The following is a 23,360-nucleotide window of genomic DNA, read 5'->3' on the forward strand; positions in this document are numbered from 1 at the left end:
GTGGCAGAAAAAAACCGTGGTGGTGTGGCAGAGAGAAACCGTGGTGGTGTGGCAGAGGAAAGGTGTGGTGGTGTGGCAGAGAAAAGATATGGGTGTGGTGGTGTGGCAGAGAAGAAGAAACAATCTTTACTACCATTATCACTATACCATTCCCCTACCATTACCCTCATACATTCTCTCCTACCACCATAATATTGCTCTACCATTAACTCACACAACCTTCCTTCACCAGTCAATGAAACCAGTAGAAAAAGAAAAAAAGAAGACTCCAATGGTAGTGAAATGCGGCATATGATGACCGTAGACTTTATCACACTCTGCCCGCACCGCTCACCTCCCGCACCAACACCAACTACTTCCCTCTCTACTGCATCAGATAACTCTAAGAATGCAGATCGTGGTTACTTCACTCACTCTTGTCTTAATATATCCCGAGTTAGTACTTTTATTGATAATACTTGTTTATAAAATATCTTAGTGTGTATAGAATAAAATTGCTTAATAAAATACCACATTAAATAATAAAACAAATTAATAAAATAAACCTTAATTGAACACTAAAGACCCTCAATAAAACATCAAACGACTTATAAAACACACAAGTTGAAAAACATCAATTAAAACTAAACACCAGTAAAACAACACTAAACCACCATACACAAACAGACACATCAGTAAAAGAAACAAAAACCAGATGATGAGTTAAGCTGTGGTGTGTGGCAGTTACAACCACCAGCTGTGTGTGGTAATTACTGTGGCAAAATTATAAAGATTAATGGGGAGTTGAGACTAACTATTACACGGAGTAAGTTAATGGTGGACGAGTGTGTGGTGGAGGAGGCTGTTGGAGTGATGGGAGAGTGTGTGGTGGAGGCGGCTGTTGGAGTGATGGGAGAGTGTGTGGTGGGGCAGTGTGTGGTAGGGAGTGATGAGGTAGTGTGGTGGTGGGGGGTGGGGGAAGGTTGTAAGGGAGATGTTCTTTGTGTGTATGTGTGTGTGTGTGTGTGTGTGTGTGTGTGTGTGTGTGTGTGTGTGTGTGTGTGTCTATAACACTATTGCTTTTGCTTTTATATAATGACTAAACACTAACTTCTCAGCAGGTAGTGTCAGGAGTTGGTTTAATTAATTAAGATTAAGTCAGCTTCATTACGTACAATGACCTGACCCCATTAATTACTGTAACAGACACACACACACTGAGGTCACAGGTGGGTGAGTTCTGGTTCTGGGCAAAATTAACGATGAACAACGAGGTTAATCAAGGCAACAGTTGATTAAGTTTTCAGTAGACCCAGTTGTCTGTAGCAGTGTAAAGTGACTAGCAGGGCCGGGGAGGGTAGGCCAGCGAGCCTGATAGCCAGAACGACCAAGCAGACAATGTCTAGCCTGTGTTAATATACATTAGACAATGTGGAGAGTAATGGAGTTTTGCGCCCGTGAGAGGAATGTTAGGTGCCGGTGTTAAAACTCAACATTTACTGTACAAATTAATTCTTTGCTTTTTATTAAATTTTTCCCCTACAGAACCAGTAATTTATTCATATATAGAAAGCTGTTAATTACTCTTCACCTTTTTCACGCTTCTCTTTGTCGGTGTTGTTATATGGATGAACTTGTCGGTAAAACTCTGACTACAGTATAATTAAGTGGTCGCTTTGTGGCCATCAACGTAAAACTTCAATTAACGGTAATGACCTGAGCTCTAAAAACCAGCTCAAATAATATATATATATATATATATATATATATATATATATATATATATATATATATATATATATATATATATATATATATATATATATATATATATATATATATATGTGTGTATATATGGGACAGAAAATGTTTTTAAAGGCTTATAAAGAGTAAAGTTGCTGCCTCGCTCAAAACGCTGAGAAATTGGTGCAATCAAGGGAGGTGCCGCCCGTCACGACCCCTTGTTCATAATGCTGGCAGGGAGGACAGGGAGGAATGGCTCGGTATAGGGAGGAGGGGTAGGGGAGAGAGAGAAGATGGACAGGGAGGAATGGCTAGGTACGGGGAGGGAGGGAAGAGGCGGGTTAAGGTGAGAGGAATGGAGAAGATGGACAGGGAAGAATGGGTAGATAAAGCAAGGGAGGAGAAGAGGCGGGGCAGGAAGAGGTAAGGAGGGAGTATGGAGAAGAGGAGGGGCAGGTAGGGGTAGGAAAGGAGGAAATAAAAGGGACAGGAGGAGGGAGGGGAAAAGAGTGGCAGGGTGGCAGCAGAGAGGCGTAGGTATGGGGCGTTACTGCATTACAACCAGCGGAGAGAGAGAGAGAGAGAGAGAGAGAGAGAGAGAGAGAGAGAGAGAGAGAGAGAGAGAGAGAGAGAGAGAGATTAATAAGCCTAGAGACAGCAAAGATGGATGAAAGAAAGTAGATGAAAATTGAAAAAAAGGGGGAGAAAGTATAAGAAGCCAAGGGAAGGGTTTAGAGGTTATTAGATGAAAGAAGGAAGAGAGAAAATGAAGACAAACACAGAGGTTATAAGAGGTGGGAGTTAACAGAGAGTTGGAGATGAAGGAAGGAAGGAAGGAAGGAAGGAAGGAAGGAAGGAAGGAAGGAAGGAAGGAAGGAAGAAAGGAAGGAAGAACAAAGGTAAATATCAAAGAAATGAGGAGAAGTGGAGGAGTGAGAGACCAGAGAAGCGACTGTAGCAGGGGTGAGGCAGGTGAGATAGACTGTAGCAGGGGTAAGGCAGGTGAGATAGACTGTAGCAGGGGTGAGACAGGTGAGATAGACTGTAGCAGGGGTGAGGCAGGTGAGATAGACTGTAGCAGGGGTGAGGCAGGTGAGATAGACTGTAGCAGGGGTGAGGCAGGTGAGATAGACTGTAGCAGGGGTGAGGCAGGTGAGATAGACTGCACCTTTAAGCGTAGTTCACACCTGGTTACTGATATTTCACTCTCAATTATACACCTGACTTATGGTTCAATTATGAAGACAATGAATCGGAGCAAATTGATCAAATTTTCCTTTTTTTTTTATTTGACTCCTGAAATTACTTTCAAATGGTGATTGATGATTGTTATGAGCCCCTGTCGTCACACCTAGTAGGTAGTAAGTAGCTCATTGATAACGGGTTCATGCAGGTAATTGGCATATCTGGCATTTGTAACAAGTGAAAATGAATTTCACCCTAACTAGACTGGTGTCGAAGGCGGCGCTAACATACTGAGGCATTGATATACCCTGTGTTATGACCTTAAACTTCTTGGACCTTTGTAACTAAAACCAACAACAACAAATCAAGGAATGGTCGGGGTATGATGTACCTGGCAAGTAATGATCATTGTACCTGTGTTTGATGTCGGGAATCTATCGCTTTGTGTACAGTAACTTTTGACGGGATCTATAAGGTTCTTGACGGAATCTATCTCAAGTAAATGCACATCACTTGTCTGTAAACATCACCCCTCCCCCCCTGCCCCTCCCCCCCCTGCCCCTCCCCCCCAAAGAGAGATGCGTGTGTGAGATTTATTAAGATCTTTACCCCTCGAGTCATCAAAGGGTTAAATCATCGTCCTAAAAGGGTTAAATCATCGTCCTAAAAGGGTTAAATCATCGTCCTCAAAGGGTTAAATCATCGTCCTCAAAGGGTTAAATCATCGTCCTCAAATGGTTGAATCATCATTCTAAAATAGTTAAATCATCGTCCTCAAAGGGTTAAATCATCGGCCTCAAAGGGTTAAATCATCGGCCTCAAAGGGTTAAATCATCGTCCTCAAAGGGTTAAATCATCGTCCTCAAAGGGTTAAATCATCGTCCTCAAAGGGTTAAATTATAGTCCTCGTCTTGTATCTTTGGTTTCACACTTAAGCGATACACACTAACCTTGGAAGGAAATAATATTACACTTTAAATTTATATTCGTGTAAAAGGCCTCGAGCTCCCAGGAAGATGTACATTAGAGACGTGACTAAGAGCTGCTCGTATCTTAGAGAGAGGCAAGACATCGGGCGTGTCAGATGTCGTATAAATATATATTCCTCTGTACTTGAAAGTGAACCCGCAACGCCACATTCGTTTACTTGTTCTTGGTAAATATTATTCATTTTAACTTATTATACACGTCCCCCAAAAGGTATGTTCATGGGGGGATCTGATGAATTTTAAAATGAACACTGTAAGTCCTGTCGTCACTATGGTTGTCAAAATCCTTCGTCCTTTGTGTTATAATTATCTGACAAAAAGGTAAGGATACTTTTTTGGGGGAAGTGGAGTGTACATTTCCAATTCATTTCCAGTAATAAAATTGTATCCTATAGAGTAAAAAACGGCATTTGGGAAGGATCAGTTACGTTTCAATGCAACCAAACATAACCTGAGGCCACCACGTTCGTACCCTGATGCTGTGGGAGGTGAAACTGTACCCGAGGCAACAGTGACAGTCAGACCAGATTAGATTATGCTGGTGGCTCACTCGGCCGGGGGATTTGGCTGTGTGTATAGGTGGCTGTTGGAGTATCTAGGGAACACATTAGCAGGTCCTCTGATGTGTGTTCTTGTGTGTTTATCCATGTCTATGAATATATTCCTGGTCTCTCTCTCTCTCTCTCTCTCTCTCTCTCTCTCTCTCTCTCTCTCAGTATTCATACATATATGTGTGTGTACACAAACAGCTGTAAACATCAAATCTTGTTTATTTACCCCCCGTGACGCCCTTAATGTTGACAGTGTGAAATGAACCACTAATTGGCCGGGATCATATATACATACATACATACATACACACACACACACACACACACACACACACTAATACCTACAACGATCATGAAAGAAGAAAAGCAGTAAATGAAATAAAAGAATAAGATGAAGAAGGAAGAAGACAAATAAAAAAAGAAAAGAAGAAACCACAAAAAAAAAATCGAGATAGAACACTGCCTCACTGTTCTCTGTGGTCAACATAATTATCCTGGATAATGTTACTTGAGATGACAACTCTAACCATATAATTCTTTCTTTACAGGTAGGTGAGGGACAGCCTAGCACTACCACATAACACCATCACATAACATATACACCACTTAACAACATACACCACCTCATAACACCACACATCACCACACACAACACCACACATTTCCACCACACATTTCCACCACACATTACACACACACACACACCACCACACACACACCACATCACCACCACACACCACCACACACACACCCACACACACCACCACACCACCACACACCACACACACACCACCACATCACCACCACACACACCACACACCACCACCACACATTACCACCACACACACCACCATACATCACCACCACACACACACACACACAACACCACACATCACCACCACCACACACACACCACCACCACACACACCACCACACACCACCATACATCACCACCACACACACCACACACCACACACACCACCATACATCACCACCACACACACCACACACCACACACACCACCATACATCAGCGATCAATGACAACAATCTCTTCCTCACAGGTAAGCAACTTACTAATTAACACCTGTGTCTTCGCCTTAAAATAATAACACTATATATTTTCATAACGTAAATTGGCCTAAAGTAATGGTGGTTTATCATTATTTCTGAGTGTGCCCAGTGTGTGTGTCCAGTCAATTGGCCCGATGAAGACTGTATGTAAACTCGCTGCCATTCAGGGTCACTCGTAGCTTGATAAACGGATATATCTTTAATTAATGAGGTTTGGGGTAGAAATGGAGAAGGAAGAGAGAAAGAAGGATAGATAGAAAGAGAGAAAGGTTGAATGAAGAGAGAAAGAGAAGGATAGAGAGAGAGAGAGGATAGAAAGGGAGAGAAACGTAGAATGAAGAGAGAAAGAGAAGGATAGAGAGAGAGAGAGAGAGAGAGAGAGAGAGAGAGAGAGAGAGAGAGAGAGAGAGAGAGAGAGAGAGACTAAGATAAAATGGAGAGAGAAAAATAAGGCTAGAGAGAGAGAAAGATTGAATTAACACTGCTCTCTGTATTCTAATGATCTCGTTAACTGTTCAATACAATCAACATATATTTTTTCTAGTCACTCAATTGTTTAAGTAATAATATAAATTACAATCTGTTGCATGATTTCATTCAACAAATTCCAGTCACGCATTATAAATTGCAAATATTACCTGGCAGCGTTCCATAAATCACACACACACACACACACACACACACACACAGACACACACACACACACAGACACACACACACACAGACACACACACACACAGACACACACGCAGACACACACACAGACACACACACACACACACACACACACAGACACACACACAGACACACACACACACACACACACACACAGACACACACACAGACACACACACACACACACACACACACACACAGACACACACACACACACACACACACACACACACAGACACACACAGACACACACACACACATACAGGACCAGAAGCAGTGTTACTCTCTGGTAGAAGTGAACTAAAACACTCTGTCTCTGGTTTAAGGTGTGGGTCAGGCCATATCCCGCGGCTGTTATGGTTACTATATGTTGATGTTTGGGGAAGAGTCAGAACTGTTGTTGTGTTTTTCTTTCCAGTATGGTGGAGGGGAAGAGGAGGTATGGTAGGGGAAGGACGGATGGGAGGAGAAGGAGGGTAGGAGGAGAGAGGGGAAGGACGAAGAGAGTGCTGAGAGGGAAGAAGGAGTGCTGGGAAGAAGGGGGAGTGTGAGAGGGACAGACAGACAGACAGACAGATAGATATATACTGATAGACAGAAAGATAAAAAAGACAGACAGATATGCCCATCACTACCACCACCCATATATACATACACTAATTGCAGTTTCCTACCTCCTCCCTTCTCTCCCCTCCTCCCCACTCCTAACCCCCGTGGGACGTAAACAGACAATCTCCCCTACACTTACCCCCTATCCCCGCACCCCTATCCCCCACCCCCCTCCCCTGCCGTTCAGCCTGGCTACTCTTACGGAGGACAATGGGTTTTTTGTCCCGAGAAGGAGGACAAGAATGGGTCTTTCCTGTTTATTCTCTATGGTTCATTCACGGGTCTACGCCGAGGAAATTTAGATTTGAAATGTGATTTTTTTTCCTTGTATTTTAGCGAAAGAAATTATTTAATGAGTCGAGAAATAAGGGAGAGTTTTGAATCGTTGTTTGATATAAGTGGAATTTTATTTATTTATTTATTTATTTATTTATTTATTTATTTTATTTGTTTATAAATTTATATTTTTTATTTATTTATTTATTTTTTATTTATATGGCTGGGAGTTAGTTCAGGGGAAGGAGGAAGAGGAGAGGGAAGGAGGAAGAGGAGAGGGAAGGAGGAAGAGGAGAGGGAAGGAGGAAGAGGAGAGGGAAGGAGGAAGTGAAAGGGAAGGAGGAAGGGAAAGGGTGTGGTGTTTTGTTATGTAAAAATATTTTCGTTTTTAAGATAAGGTAATTTAGTTTATTGTCTGTGTCTGTCTGTTTGTCTCTGTCTTTGTCTTACTTAAGTAAAATCTCTCTCTCGGAAGGTAGATATTCTCACTCTCCTTCCCTTTCTCTCTCCCACTAACACACTTAGACACACTCCTCCCCTCTCTCCCCTCCCTCTCCACTAACACACCTTAGACACACTCTTTCTCTCTCTCCCTCCCTCTCCCACTAACACACTTAGACACTACTCTCTCTCCCTCTCCTCCCTCTCACCCCAACAAATACCCTTTCTGTTGATACAATTAACTTGTAGCGTATTTTCACACCAAACTTTCCGCCACTATCAACCAGGAAGAGAGAGAGAGAGAGAGAGAGAGAGAGAGAGAGAGAGAGAGAGAGAGAGAGAGAAAGAGAGAGAGAGACAAGGAAAAGATGGAGAAAAATCGAAAGACAAAAAGAGAGAGAGAGAAAAAACACAAGGGGAGGGAACTGAGAATAAAGAGAAAGAGAAAATAAACAGATAAATAGAGAATTTGAGAAACAAAGTGAAACAGAGAGAGAGAGAGAGAGAGAGAGAGAGAGAGAGAGAGAGAGAGAGAGCTAACACAAAATCATATAAAGAAATTGACAGACAGAATACACAAAAGTCAAGAGCTTATACTGGTGGGGTGGCTGGGGAGCAGGAGTGGCTGGGGGAGCAGGAGGGCTGGGGAGCAGGGAGGGCTGGGGAGCAGGAGTGGCCGGGGGGAGCAGTGAGGCTGGGGAGCAGGAGTGGCTGGGGAGCAGGAGTGGCCGGGGAGCAGTAAGGGGGAGCAGTGAGTGGCCGGGGAGCAGGAGGCTGGGAGCAGGAGGGGAGCAGTGGAGTGGCCGGGGAGCAGGAGGGCCGGGAGCAGGAGTGGCCGGGGGAGCAGGAGTGGCCGGGGAGCAGTGAGTGCCGGGGAGCAAGAGGCCGGGGAGCAGTGGGGGAGCAGTGGAGGGGCTGGGGAGCAGGAGTGGCCGGGGAGCAGTGAGTGGCTGGGAGCAGTGAGTGGCCGGGGGGAGCAGGAGTGGTCGAGCAGGAGTGGCCGGGGAGCAGTGAGTGGCCGGGGAGCAGTGAGGGCCGGGGAGCAGTGGAGTGGCTGGGGAGCAGGAGGGCTGGGGAGCAGGGGGCCGGGGAGAAGTGAGTGGTCGGGGAGCAGTGAGTGGCCGGGGAGAAGTGAGGCCGGGGAGCAGGAGTGGCCGGGAGCAGTGAGGGCCGGGGAGCAGTGGGGGCCGGGAGAAGTGAGGGTCGGGGAGCAGGAGTGGCCGGGGAGCAGGGAGTGGCCGGGGGAGAAGTGAGTGGTCAGGGGAGCAGGAGGGCTGGGGAGCAGTGAGTGGCCGGGGAGCAGGAGGCTGGGGAGCAGTGGAGTGGCTGGGGAGCAGGAGGCCGGGGGAGCAGGAGGCTGGGGAGCAGGGAGGCCGGGGAGGAGGGCCGGGAGCAGTGAGTGGCCGGGGAGCAGGAGTGGCCGGGGAGCAGTGAGTGGCCGGGGAGCAGGAGTGGCCGGGGGAGAAGTGAGTGGCCGGGGAGAAGGAGGGCCGGGGACAGGAGTGGCCGGGGAGCAGTGAGTACCGGGGACAGGAGTGGCCGGGGAGAAGTGAGTGGCTGGGGAGCAGTGAGTGGGCTGGGAGAAGTGAGTGGCTGGGAGCAGGAGGGCTGGGGAGCAGGAGTGGCCGGGGAGAAGGAGTGGGTCAGGAGAAGTGAGTGGCTGGGGAGAAGGAGTGGCCGGGGAGCAGGAGGCTGGGGAGCAGGAGTGGCCGGGGAGCAGGAGGGCCGGGGAGCAGGAGTGGCTGGGGAGCAGGAGTGGCCGGGAGCAGGAGGCCGGGGAGCAGAGGGCTGGGGGAGAAGTGAGTGGCCGGGGAGCAGGAGTGGCCGGGGAGAAGTGAGTGGCTGGGAGCAGGAGGGCCGGGGAGCAGGAGTGGCCGGGGAGAAGGAGTGGCCGGGGAGCAGGAGTGGCTGGGAGCAGGAGGCGGGGAGCAGGAGGCTGGGGAGCAGTGAGTGGCCGGGGAGAAGGAGTGGCTGGGGAGCAGGAGTGGCCGGGGAGAAGTGAGGGCCGGGGAGCAGGAGGGCTGGGGAGCAGGAGGGCCGGGGAGAAGTGAGGGCCGGGGAGAAGTGGGAGTGGCCGGGGAGAAGTGAGTGGCCGGGGAGCAGTGAGTGGCCGGGGAGCAGGAGTGGCCGGGGAGCAGGAGGTGGGGAGAAGTGAGGGCTGGGGAGCAGGGAGGGCCGGGGAGAAGTAAGGGCCGGGGAGCAGGAGTGGCCGGGAGCAGGAGGCTGGGAGAAGGAGGGCTGGGGAGAAGGAGTGGCCGGGAGCAGGGGGGGGGCCGGGGAGCAGTGAGGGCCGGGGAGCAGGAGGGTCTGAGCAGGAGTGGCCGGGGAGAAGGAGTGGTTGGGAGAAGTGAGTGGCCGGGGAGAAGAAGGGCTGGGAGCAGGAGTGGCCGGGGAGCAGGAGGGTCGGGGAGAAGGGAGTGGCGGAGAAGTGAGTGGCCGGGAGCAGGGGGGGCGGGGACAGGAGGTCCGGGGAGAAGTGAGTGGCCGGGGAGAAGGAGTGGCTGGGGAGCAGGAGTGGCCGGGGAGCAGGAGGCGGGGAGCAGGAGGGCCGGGGACAGGAGGGCCGGGAGAAGTGAGTGGCCGGGGAGCAGGAGGGCCGGGGAGAAGTAAGGGCCGGGGAGCAGGAGGGTCGGGGACAGGAGTGGCCGGGGGGAGAAGTGAGTGGCCGGGGAGAAGTGAGTGGCCGGGGAGCAGGGGGGCCGGGGAGCAGTGAGTGCCTGGGGAGAAGTGAGTGGCGGGGAGAGGAGGGCTGGGGAGAAGTGGAGTGGTCGGGGAGAAGTGGAGGGCTGGGGAGCAGGAGGGCCTGGGAGAAGTGAGTGGCCGGGGGAGAAGTGAGTGGCTGGGGAGAAGTGAGTGGCTGGGAGCAGTGAGGGCTGGGAGCAGGAGTGGGTCAGAGCAGGAGTGGCTGGGGAGCAGTGAGGGCCGGGGAGCAGTGAGTGGCCGGGAGCAGTGAGTGGCCGGGGAGAAGTGAGTGGCCGGGGAGCAGTGAGTGGCCGGGGCAGAAGTAGTGGCCGGGGAGCAGTGAGTGGCCGGGGAGCAGTGAGTGGCCGGGGAGAAGGAGTGGCCGGGGAGAAGGAGTGGCCGGGGAGCAGTGGGGGCCGGGGAGCAGGGAGGTCCGGGGAGAAGGAGTGGCTGGGGAGCAGGAGTGGCTGGGGAGAGGAGTGGCTGGGGAGAGGGAGGGCCGGGGAGCAGGAGTGGCCGGGGAGAAGTGAGTGGCCGGGGAGAAGTGGAGTGGCCGGGGAGAAGGAGTGGCTGGGGAGAAGTGGGGAGGGCTGGGGAGCAGTGAGTGGCCGGGGAGAAGGAGTGGCCAGGGAGAATTGAGTGGCCGGGGAGAAGTGAGTGGTCGGGAGCAGGAGTGGCCGGGGAGCAGTGAGTGGGCCGGGGAGAAGTGAGTGGCCGGGGAGAAGTGAGAGTGGTTGGGGAGAAGTGAGGGCTGGGAGAAGGTGGCTGGGGAGCAGGAGGCTGGGAGAAGTGAGTGGCCGGGGAGCAGGGGGGCCGGGAGCAGGAGGTGGCCGGGAGCAGTAGGGGCGAGCAGTAGCCGGGGGAGCAGTGAGTGGCTGGGGAGTAGTGAAGGGCTGGGGAACAGTTGGGGGCGGGAGCAGTGAGTGGCTGGGGAGTAGTGAAGGGCTGGGGAACAGTTGGGGGCCGGGGAGCAGTGAGTGGCCGGGGAGCAGTGAGGGAGAAGCCTTTACAGCATCGTAATACAGAACTTGATTTAGGCATCAAATCCCGAATCTTTATACGAATTTTATCTAAAAAGAATAAATATACGATTCACGCGATAACTCTTCCATCACATGAAAAAGTGATTCGATAAACCATTCAGAGGACTGTGATATATAACCTGATTCTGTCAACAAAGGGACAAAACAAATATAAATTCAACACCGCCCGAATCACCATACAAATATAATCCCAAAATAAGTCTATGATTCGGACGATAGCTCCCGAATAACACTCAAAAGTGAATCGGTAAATTCTGTAGAGCATTGTAGAAGCAGCGAGTGACTCTGGGCAACACGCACACGAGGAACTCAAAGGCAAAAGTATTTATTTATTCAGTACGATGCAGGCATGAGTAACGTGCTTTGTCGAGCCGGGAAGAACTCCTGATAAATTCTCCTTCAACAATGGTCGGCGGGCGAGGAGAAGTGATGGGTGTGTTTGGGAAGGTGGTGGAGATGAGAGAGAAGGGGGGGGGGGAGAGGGAAGGAAGAGAGAGAGGGATGAAGAAAGGGAAAGGCCGGAAGAAAAGGGGAAAGGAAGAGATGAGGGAGAGAAGGGGAAGGAGGAGGAGGAGAAAGAGAGAGAGAGAGAGGAACCATGGTCGTCTACACCAGGCCCTTTCATTGAACTCCCTTAATTGCCTCGTTAAGTGGTTGTATAGTTAAAACCTCCTTCAGGTTAATTGTTTGTCCAAGGATCATTAGTGAGCTGGTCATGCTAAGGTGAGAGGGGGAGGGGATAGGAGACAAAAATAGGTGAGAGAAGGGACGGGGGAGATGGGAAGAAAGAGGGGAAGGAAATAGGAAAGGTAGAGATGTTGTAATACGGGAGGGAAAAGAAGGAAAGAAGAATGAGAGAAGAGAGGAGAAAATGGTGAGAGAGGGGAAGGGAAAGATAGAAAGTATGGGGAGAAGGAATTAAAATGAGAAGGGAGGAAAGGAGTGAATAGGAGAGAAAGAGAGAGAGAGATGGGTAGAGAGGACAAGAAAGATACTTAGTATGAAGGGGACTTGGGGGAAGAGATAACGAAGGTAAAGGGAAATAAAGAGGAAAATGACGAGATACACATAACTCTTCATGACGACATATGGTCCAGGGGTCAACATACTCCCTATACAAGTGATAAAACACGAGTTCGAATCCTGGGCGGGGGAGGAGCCTAAGAGAGAGTTCCTTGGTGTCATTTGTCTCTGTCACCCTCGGTAAGAACTTGGTGGATCAGGATGAAAACAGATTACCCAGTCGAGTTCCTTTGTGTAGTGGTTTCCCAATGCAGTTGCTAGTTGTCCGATCATCCTGGGCTATCACTTGATATCCTGTTGAGATGTTTCGTTGATGTTACTTTGATTATGTATGTTAATTGTATTTTAGTTAGGAGTTATGGTCATCAATTAGAAGTAGTTTGTAGTCATATTAGGTTGTATATAATCATGGATCAGTCTTAATAGTCTGACCAGGGTTAAAATACCTTGAACCATGAACACCTGTAGTCAAATTTAGATGTTTTTAACAGAAGTGAATCACGAATCTCTCATGCCAGACGCGATATAATATGAATCAGTTTCAGAATCAATTCGATGTGTGGTTTTTCGTTTTGTCCTACATAGACTATTATGGTTCAGGTTCAAGTGCTTCGTAAGGAATCGAACTCTTCAGGGTTCTTAGATAGATACCTAGAGATTCCGTTCGGATCATTCATCGGATCACGGCTCGTCTCGGGTCTCTAAAAAGGTTACTCGAGATTTTCTTGAAGATCTGGGGATTGAGAACTATTCGAAGCCTTGAGTGAGTGTTCAAGAATGTCTTCGTGAATACTAAGGTAGTTGAAACACGAGGTTGATACCCTATGAGTCGAACCATAACAGAAGGAATCGTTTTTAGTAACTCATGATTCAAAAAGATTATGAAGGATGTGAAGGAAAAGGTTCACACACAAGAGTTGGGAACTATTATACGAAAATTCACTCATTGAAGAGAGAAATAACTTCATATACTCAACAATTTACTTAGAAAATCCCATTAGCCGGCATTGTACTCGACCGACTTCACCTCCCAAACTGTAAAGTAAGGCCATTGTTCACTGGAGATAACCTTGACGTGAACTAGTGACCTTTAGGAGAGGAAACGAACTGTATACCCACTCGGCCACCGCATCCTGTCCTGTATAGCACTTTTTTCTCACTCACCTCTCCTTCCTCTCACCTCACCTCCCTCTCACCTCTCCTTCCTCTCACTTTTCACTTCTCCTTTCGCTCACTTCTCCGCCTCTCACCTCTCCTTCCTCTCCTCAGTCACCATTAAGTTTGAGTTATCACCATCTGTTTGTGTCGCGGTTTTCTCTCTCTCTCTCTCTCTCTCTCTCTCTGCCAGAGGAAGAGAATAGGAAATGTAGGGGAAGAAGGAAGAGAAAGGGAAGGGTAGGAGAAGAAAGGAGGAAGGAAGAGGGAAGGGTAAAAAGACAAGAGAGGAAAAGTTACAATCAATTCTTCGTTTATTTCTTCCTCTTCCTCGTCTTTAAGTTCCAAGTGAAGCAATAAATAAAAGAATCATATTGGAAGCAAAAGTTTACATTGCCATAATCTGTTTGTTCTTACTCTCACGGGAAGATTGTCGAATCGGATTGTAAAAACGGGAATAAAAATTGAAGATTGGAACTGAAAACTGGAATAGGTGTGAGAATATGGAACGAGAGTCGAGTTTCGGAATGGGTGTGGATGTGAAAATATGGAATGGGAATGTGTGAAAATATGGAAATGGAATCGAAAATTGGAATAGCTTTGAAAATAGGAATGAAATTATAATGGAATGGAAATGAGAATGGATATGGAAGGGGATAAGATTGAAGTAAGAATGAGAGAATACACACACACACACACACACACACACACACACACCACGGCTCAATGAACCAGACCACCAAAACTTCACATGAAAGTTTCGAAGCAGTGGGTTGAACTCCAGCATGTAATTCGGACTTAGATATTGTAATTCAGATTCTGATTTCGCTTCAGGTATTGGATGGACGTGTAGATATATGTACATAACTAATCCTGTACTAGAGTTTAGTGGTTTAGGGATATTCAGATCTGTTGGAGAGAGATGGATGTAGTTCTGGTGTCCTTGCTTGATGTGTGTGACCAGAGTGTTGGAAGGTTTGAGACAGTGTATTTAACCCGGACAATATATCATGGTACATTTATCTAGGACAATACACCATGATGCATTTAGTTCAGAAAATCTATCATGTTGTATTAAATGAGGATATTACATCACGTATTTAACTAGGACAATATATCATGGTACATTTATCTAGGACAATACACCATGATGCATTTAGTTCAGAAAATCTATCATGTTGTATTAAATGAGGATATTACATCACGTATTTAACCCGGACAATATATCATGGTACATTTATCTAGGACAATACATCATGTTGCATTAACAATGGTCTCAGCTCCCCTCAACATCACCCCAGAGCTTAACAATGATCTCAGCTCCCCTCAACATCACCCCAGAGCTTAACAATGATCTCAGCTCCCCTCAACATCACCCCAGAGCTTAACAATGATCTCAGCTCCCCTCAACATCACCCCAGAGCTTAACAATGGTCTCAGCTCCCCTCAACATCACCCCAGAGCTTAACAATGATCTCAGCTCCCCTCAACATCACCCCAGAGAGAGAGGCCACATTATACCAACCCACAAACCACACTAAAGGCGATAACGCACACAATAAACCGCACAAATCAGCTTTAATGTCTCTAATCTACCTGGCCTTTGTTATCATCCTGGGTGTTAATTGGTGGGTCAGACAGGTGTTAACTGGCCTGGATAAACAGGTATTAACTGGCCTGGATAAATAGGTATTAAATGGGATGGATACATAGGTATTTCAAACATCTTAATCCATCATTTCACTCTAACCTAATCCAATATTTTAATAACTTAATCCATCTCCTTACTCTAAGTATTGAGAGTCAGTTCAAAGAGATATATCCATAGTCCTGACTTGACTTTGTTCATTATCCTGACTTGACTGGGTCCATTAACCTAACTTGACTGTGTCCATTATCCTGACTTGACTGGGTCCATTAACCTAATTTGACTGTGTTCATTAACCTGACTTGACTGTGTCTATTATCCTGACTTGACTGGGTCCATTATCCTGACTTGACTGAGCCAGACCAAACAACGATAGTACAGTACAGTGTTGTGTTACTCCAGCTAGACAAATGACGTGTCTAGTCCGCAAAGGTAATCTCGGACCATTGACCTAATTTGCGTACGAGGGAGAGCGGTGGGTGGAGGGATTGTGGTGGTGGGTGGAGGGGGTGGGTGGGTAGAGGGGGTGTGGGTGTCCTAAAAAGATGGTGAGGAGTGTTTTATACGAATGGTGGTAGGTGGTGGTTGCTTAGGGATGGTTGTTGATGGTGGTAGGTAGTTGGGAGAGATAGTGGTTGGTGGTAGGTGGCTGGGAGAGGTGGTGGATGGTGGTAGGTGAGGGATGGGTGTAGGTGGTGAATGGTGGTTGGTAGTGGGTGGTGGTAGGTCAGAGATGGTAGAAGGAAATAGTGGTAGATGCTGGTAAATGAAGTGGTTAGACAAAATATATCAATGTTGAGGATAGTTGTTCATAATATTCTCTCTCTCTCTCAAGACGGTGGTGTGGAGGACGAAGGTTGGGTTACCATGGTGAGTAGATGGTGGTAGATGGCGGTACATAGTGGTAGATGGCGGTAGATGGTGGTAGGTGGTGGTAGGTGGTGGTAGATGGTGGTAGATGGTAGAAGATAGTAGTTGATAATGACAGACAATAGAAAACTAATAAAAGTAGAAGGTAAAGAGACGTAAACACATAAAAACTTAAAGGGATTACAAGAGTATAGGGCAAACACACAAGACGCGACAACCTGTGATATTCGGTGATAATAACGAACAGAGGAAAAAGGGATAAAGTATACGAGACAAGACTATCAATAGGGGTTTAGCTATTGTGTGTGTGTGTGTGTGTGTGTGTGTGTGTGTGTGTGTGTGTGTGTGTGTGTGTGTGTGTGTGTGTGTGTGTGTGTGTGTGTGTGTGTGTGTGTGTGTGTGTGTGTGTGTGTTGACATAAATTTTCTAGTCTTTGAGAATGAAAACAAAAACACAAGAGAAAAAGAAAGTAAAGTAGTTAAGAGAGAATTAATGGAGCGAAAGGGAGGGAAAGGGAGAGAAAGCCGGAGTGAGAAATGACCACTGGAAACTGGGGAAAGTTAAGAGAAACACAGCAAGTGAGAGAGAAAGACAATAAGAGATAAAAGAAAGTAAAGGATGGAAGATAGAAATGGCAGATTAAATGATGAAGAAAGAATAAAAATACTAGAGGATTCTTGATAAGGATGGAATGTAGGAGAAATGTGAGAAAATAAATGGAATAGAAGAGAGAGAGAGAGAGAGAGAGAGAGAGAGAGAGAGAGAGAGAGAGAGAGAGAGAGTTGAAACAAACGCATACAGGAAAAAGATGAAAGCAGGGGCAGGGCAGAGGAGGGGAGAGGAAAACGAAAAGAAAGAAAAATAAAAACAAAACAGAAGGGTAACAGAAAGTGAGAGAAAGAAAGAGAGAAAGTGAGAATAGATTGGAAAAGTTAACACAAACACGATAAATTGAGAGAGAAGGGAATAAAAATAAGATTACTAAAGAGAAACTTAAAAAATAAGAGAAAGTGAAAGGGGAATAAGAGAAACTGGGAAGAGAGGAAGAGGAGGAGGAAATATATGGATAAAGTTAGGACATACTCGGGAGGTGTAGAGAGAAATAGGATTAAAAGAAAAATAAGGAAGAAAGTCAAGAAGAAACGGTGATAAAGAAAGAGAAATGAAGAGATGAGGTGAAAGAGCGACAAAAGGTAAATAGTGATAAACAGGAAAGAGAGATAGAGAATGTAAGAGAGGACGATAACGAGAAGGGAGAGAGAATGAGACAAAAGGAGCGATACAGAGAGATAAATAAATAACTGAGAGGAAGAGAAATAAAGAGAAGGAAGAGATAGAGAGACAGAGAGAGAGTCAGGTAAGGCCATAGGTAATTAAGAAACAGAGACCCAACCTTCAGATAGACGAGACGCCGCGAGAGATAGGAGACAGGACATAGGAGACGAGAGAGAGGAAATGAGAGATAGGAGACAGGAGACGGGAGAGAGGAAATGAGAGATAGGAGACAGGAGATAGGACACAGGAGACGGGAGATAAGAGACAGGACACAGGAGACGGGAGACAGGAAATAAGAGATAGGAGACAGGAGATAGGACACAGGAGACGGGAGATAGAAAATAAGAGATAAGAGACAGGAGATAGGACACAGGAGACGGGAGATAAGAGACAGGAGGAAGATTACAGCTTCATGACCTCACTAGAGTCTAAAGGTTGATCCCGCTCGGTATCGAACTAACCGACCGACGACTTTCTGCCTCCCCGACTCTTCTCCCCAAAACCATTAAAGTTTTCCCCAAGTTTCAAAAGAAAGTTTTAAGAAAAGTTTGATTACTATCTACTCGGTATAACTTGAGGTAGAGGTCTGTGAGAGGTAGGTAGAGGTCTGTGAGAGGTAGGTAGAGGTCTGTGAGAGGTAGGTAGAGGTCTGTGAGGGGTAGGTAGAGGTCTGTGAGGGGTAGGTAGAGGTCTGTGGATGACGTTCCTTATGAAAAATATTACTTGAGCAGACGATGATATTATTTTATATATTTCTCTTAGTTCAGGTATCTATTTCAGCGACTCCTTCTCTTAGTTCAGGTATCTATTTCAGCGACTCCTTCTCTTAGTTCAGGTATCTATTTCAGCGACTCCTTTTAACTTCTTGTTCAATAGTGATAAATTAATCTAGGTAAATAATATAAGGTGTATAGTAGATAGAATATACAGTAGATATATCAAGTATAAATGTAATTCGTTTATAACCTTACCAATTGACTTTCTTCTATCTCTCATTCTCTCTTTTTTTCCTTTCTTTCTCCTCTTTCTTCCCTCGTCTCTCTCAAATTTCTCCTACACCACTTTTCACCTCTATTAACTCTCACTTTCCTCTCTCATTTCTCTCCCTTCTTCCTTCACCCCAATATCTTGCCCCTCACAGCTTCACTCCAATCCACAGTTCACATACTTCGATTTTTATTGACATTTGAGCTACGTTCCCATTCCCACCACTGTTCCTATTCCCACCTATGATTTATGACTGTAAAATTCCAATTCCCGGCAAACGAGTTGATTCCAATGTGGGAAATTTATGACATTGGGGTCTAGGAATATTACTTCTGCATCATGGTGTGGTAATATTTTTGTTATTATTATTATTATTAGTAGTAGTAGTAGTAGTAATAGTAGTAGTATTATATTTCATATTATCTGTAGTAGTAGTAGTAGTAGCAGTACAGTAAACCCTTTAAACTAACACTAACAGGAAGTAACCAACAAGACGCTATGTTACAGTCCCTGAAGATCAGTTGATACACCAAAGTAACCACGACCAAGTACACGTGTTTGTCTGGGGCTGTTTACGTCAATGGTTCACCTTGATGAATTTATACTTTGCTTATAAACAAGTTGAAACTGGATCCCAAACCTGATGACCCGCGATAGGGAATAAATAGTTTAGCTATAAATAAATGTTAATCCTCAGGAGACCGTTTTTTTTAGATATTTAATTCACTTGTCACCAGATTTAGTTGTTGCCAAGTCGAGTCCCGCTGCTGGCCACTGTAGGAAGACACTAATCTACCCAACTGTAGAAGTATTAATAGAGGTACAAAACAATCCGTCATCATAAACGCCCGTAGTGGTGACAGCATCTAACAGGCTGCCTATACTTCAGTCGCCAAGATGGATTTCCCAATACACTCTCAATATCTAGACGGTTATTGACAAGGAGTAGAGCTGTTGTTGGTGCAGAAACTTGTTGTTGTTGTCCCTCCTCCCTCCCTCCCTCCCTCCCTCCCTCCCTCCCTCCCTCTCCCTCCCTGTTTCTACTTCTCCCACTCTTCCTCAGTCCCTCCCTCCTCCCCTTCCTCCCTGTCTCCTACTTCTCTCCTCAACTCCTTCCTCAGTCCCTACCTTCCCTGTTCCTGCCCTGTCACCGTGTTTACAACCAATGTAATTAACAAACTATTCCTCACCAGCCACCCTTCACAAACACACCTCACAACCTGTCACATTCATTCTCAAATTTGTAGACAGTGACGAAACATTTCTTGTGAGAAACAACTTAAAGTGATTCATTTGTTTTTAATTGTCGCTATTTTTCACATTTATTATATTTATAATTAATATTTTATCTATTCATTATAACGCAACGTAACCTGACCCCACCCCACCCCACCCCACCCTACCCCACCCTACCCCACCATGCCATGCCCACTCCACCCTACCCTCCCCACCCTACCCCACCCTATCCCATCCCACCCCACCCTACCCCACCCCGGCCTTACCTACCCCACTCCCACCCTACCCCTACCCTACTCCTGCACCCTCCCTATCCCACCCCACCCTACCATACCATGCCATGCCTTACCTACTCCCTACCCACCCTACCCTACGATACCCCGCCTGCCCTGCCTTTACCTAATCTCTACCCTGCCTCACCCTACCCTACCCCTCCCCAACCCCCATCCCACCCCACGATAACCCCGTCCCTGCCCCACCTACCCCAATCCCTATCCCTACCCTACCCCCAACCCCTACCCATCCCCACCCCACCCCACCCCTACCCCAACTCCCCCTACCCTATCCCTCCTGCTTACCTACCCACCCCCCCACCCCCCCACTCAACGATACCCCTCCCACCCCACCCCACTCTACCCACCCCACCCCTCCCACACTATACCCGCCTGCCTTACCTACTCCTAATTCTACCCTACCCCACCCTACCCTACCCTACCCTAACCAACAGACACAACCTTGTAGTTAAGATCCAGCGCCTAATAACCAGTCTCCGTCTCCTTTATGTCCAAACCATTGTGTCGTAAATGAGTGATAAGTGATTCCCAATATCTCATTCCTCTCTCTCTTTTCCCTCTCATTTTCTCTACTTACTGATGCTCTCTCTCTCTCTCTCTCTCTCTCTCTCTCTCTCTCTCTCTCCTAGTCAGGGCAGATAAGAGGGAACAGCCAGTTATTGATTGGGCTTCGTAGAGATCCGTCATCTCTGGTCTGTCAAATCCTGGACGTGTTTGTAGCGAGTTTGTATACGCTGGTGAGGAGGGGTGGTGGAGGGAGAGGGTGTTGGAGATGATGGAGGGTGATGGAGGGTGTGGTTGTTAGATGGTAGAGATAGTGGAGGAGATGATGGAGGGTGAAGGAGGTCTCTTGTGTTGGAGATAGTGGAGGAGATGCTGGAGGGTGAAGGAGGTCTCTTGTGTTGGAGATAGTGGAGGAGATGATGGAGGGTGAAGGAGGTCTCTTGTGTTGGATGGTGGGAGAGATGAAGGAGGTCTCTTGTGTTGGAGATAGTGGAGGAGATGATGGAAGGTGAGGGAGGTCTCTTGTGTTGGAGGTGGAGATAGTAAGGGAGATGATGGAGGTGAAGGGTGTCTCCTTTCGTTATCAAAATCATATCTCTTCCCTCTTTCTCCCCCATTTTTTCTCTTATTTCCATTCATTCTCTGTCTCTCTCTCTCTGTATCACTTCTACTAACCTTGATGACGAAGACAAATATATCTCACAAAAATAGGTGAGTTGGTCTTGATGAAACACAGGCGAGGATTGTGTCCCAGAGAATAAGATATTTCCAGAGCTGTATATCTCTCTCTGTTATGAAAGACCTTTTTTGTGTTCTTCTGTCCGGCCTGAACGATATCCAACTTCCCGATATAAATAAATGACCTCCTCCCTCCTCCTATTCCTCTTCCTTCAAGTCCTCTTTCTTCTTTTTCCTTCTCTTCCTCCTCCCTCTTCTTTGTCCATTTCTTCCTCCTCGTCCTCTTATTTCATCCTCTTCCATTCCCCTTCTCTCTCTCTCTATCGTCTCTTATTCCTTTCATCAAATTCATTTCCTCCGCCCTCTCTTCCTCCTTCTCCTCTCCTCTCCTCTCCTCTCCTCTCCTCTCCTTTTCCCTTCTCCACCTTCTTCCCAAACGATCATTTTATTCTCGTTACCAAATTGTATATCCGTCAGCACTCTATACCTCTCGTTTGTGTTATCGCTGTTATCGCCACTGTTATCCTCTTTCTTAGTATTATGGTTTTCTCCGAGCTATCGTTATCGTTCTCTGTAATGTTATCGTTATCATAAGTCTCATTATTTTTTTCCTATCGTTATTAGTCGTTACCGGAGCTGAGAGGAACATCAACACAGTTTGGTTTGGGTCACTGGTTTGACCTCTGGATGAAATAGTTGTGTCTTTCTGTCTGTCTGTATGTATGTACATTATATATTTTTCATTCTCTTTCTCCCTGCTAGCCCTCTCACTCCCACTCTCCCCTCTCTTTTCCTCCTTACACACCACCACTCACTTCGACCCTCTGAACCAGGTATCCAAAAAGTGTGACTCTCTCATTAGTGGGAGCAGAGAGCCCTCATTCAAGCGGTGGTTCTTTGATTAATGTAGCAGTCAGACTTTGATGGTACCTGAGAACCGAAGGGAGAGAGAGAGAGAGAGAAGAAGAGAGAGAGAGAGTATAATAACATTCACAACAATAATAATATCAATTTAATAATAATAATAATTGTAATAATAATAGTAAAAATAATAACAACAACAACAATAATAACAATAATAAAAACAACATCACCAATAATAATAATAAACAATAACGAAAATTCCAAAGACATTTCATTTACTAAAAAAATATTCAACTTAACTTCATTATCTGATGGGTGAAGATATCTGATTGGTGGGTCAAGATACCTGATAAGACTTGATTGGTCAAGAGACGTAACTAGCACGGTATCTGATTAACCTGAATAACTCGTAAACAATAGAATCTGATTACCTGTGATAGTGAGTTAAAGACCAAACCCGTTCTTGACTCTTGGGTGTGTTACGTGACCTTACCTGATGGGGAGAGAGAGAGAGAGAAATGAATAAGGATACCATACCATCTTCTCCTCACCCTCACCCCCACCATTTCCCCATCACCCCCACCATTTCCACACCACCACCATTTCCGCACCACCATCACCATCTCAAAATAATCCAATTTAGTACTGAGTGTAAACGAAAAGCCGACTATAAGCCTTTCTCCTCCTACCAAGACGAGAGGCACTCTCCGCAAATGTCTTGTCCAATAGATTACTAAAGATCCATACTGCCTCATGTCACCCCAACCCTGAGGCCACAGGGGAGGGGCATTGTGTTGCGTCGCCTTCACCAGCCCGTCTTCACACCCTTACTATAGCGGCCGATATACCAGTCTTCTATATACTATACCAGTCTTCTATGCACTATACCAGTCTTCTATGCACTATACCAGTCTTCTATGCACTATACCAGTCTTCTATGTAATCTGTATAAATAACCGTGATTGGCAATGTGAAGTTTTTTATTCTTTCTCTCTATCTTTCGCCCTTTCTCTCTCTCTCTCTCTCATACGTTTCCCAATCCCCCTCTCTCTCTGTTCTTACTTTCTATTACTACAAGTTTCCTTCGCCTCCTATGTCTTACTTTCGTCTCTTTCATTTCACTTTCTCCACAAACTTTCTTACTTGGGGTCTTTCTGTTCAAAGTTCAGCCGCCACACCACCAAAAGCTCTCTCTCTCTCTCTCTCTCTCTCTCTCTCTCTCTCAAGCAACTCACACACAACAGAAGGATAACTGGTATTATCTTTTTTTTCAGTTCTCAGAGGTGAAAGTCGTGCCCTTCAACTGTTAACAGTGAGTATTATTCCGTTGTCCACTGTTTCTCCGTTATTGCTGTCACTCAACTGTTAACGGAAAATATCGTTCCGTTGTCCACTGTCTTCCCGTTATTGTCGTATCACTCAACTGTTAACGGAGAAGATCGTTCCGTTGTCTCTGTACAGTAGTTAGTGAGGCAGGTAATCCTTATGGCTGCAGGTAAGGACCAGTGGAGTCTACTGTATAATGCGAGCGTAATTTGAGAGGCAATGAGAGTCTTTCTCCTTCCTTCTCTCCTTCTCTCC

The 23,360-nt window shown here is 46.4% G+C and overlaps 2 protein-coding genes across 5 annotated transcripts in view; both read right to left on the minus strand.

Moving 5' to 3' along the window:
* Positions 1-23,360, minus strand: part of LOC121871537 (glutamate-gated chloride channel-like) — a 141,636-nt gene that overhangs the window by 68,822 nt on the left and 49,454 nt on the right. The gene's annotated exons all lie outside the window — the stretch shown is intronic.
* On the minus strand, positions 8,105-11,244 carry LOC121871353 (extensin-like). Its single transcript, XM_042373572.1, has 2 exons — positions 10,463-11,244; positions 8,105-10,238 (listed from the first exon to the last, which is right to left on the minus strand). The coding sequence occupies exons 1-2, from the start codon at positions 11,242-11,244 to the stop codon at positions 8,105-8,107; spliced, it is 2,916 nt and encodes a 971-aa protein (XP_042229506.1).

The sequence above is a fragment of the Homarus americanus genome, unplaced genomic scaffold, assembly GCF_018991925.1.
Source record: "Homarus americanus isolate GMGI-L3 unplaced genomic scaffold, GMGI_Hamer_2.0 scaffold45698, whole genome shotgun sequence".
Taxonomy (NCBI): Eukaryota; Metazoa; Arthropoda; class Malacostraca; order Decapoda; family Nephropidae; genus Homarus; species Homarus americanus.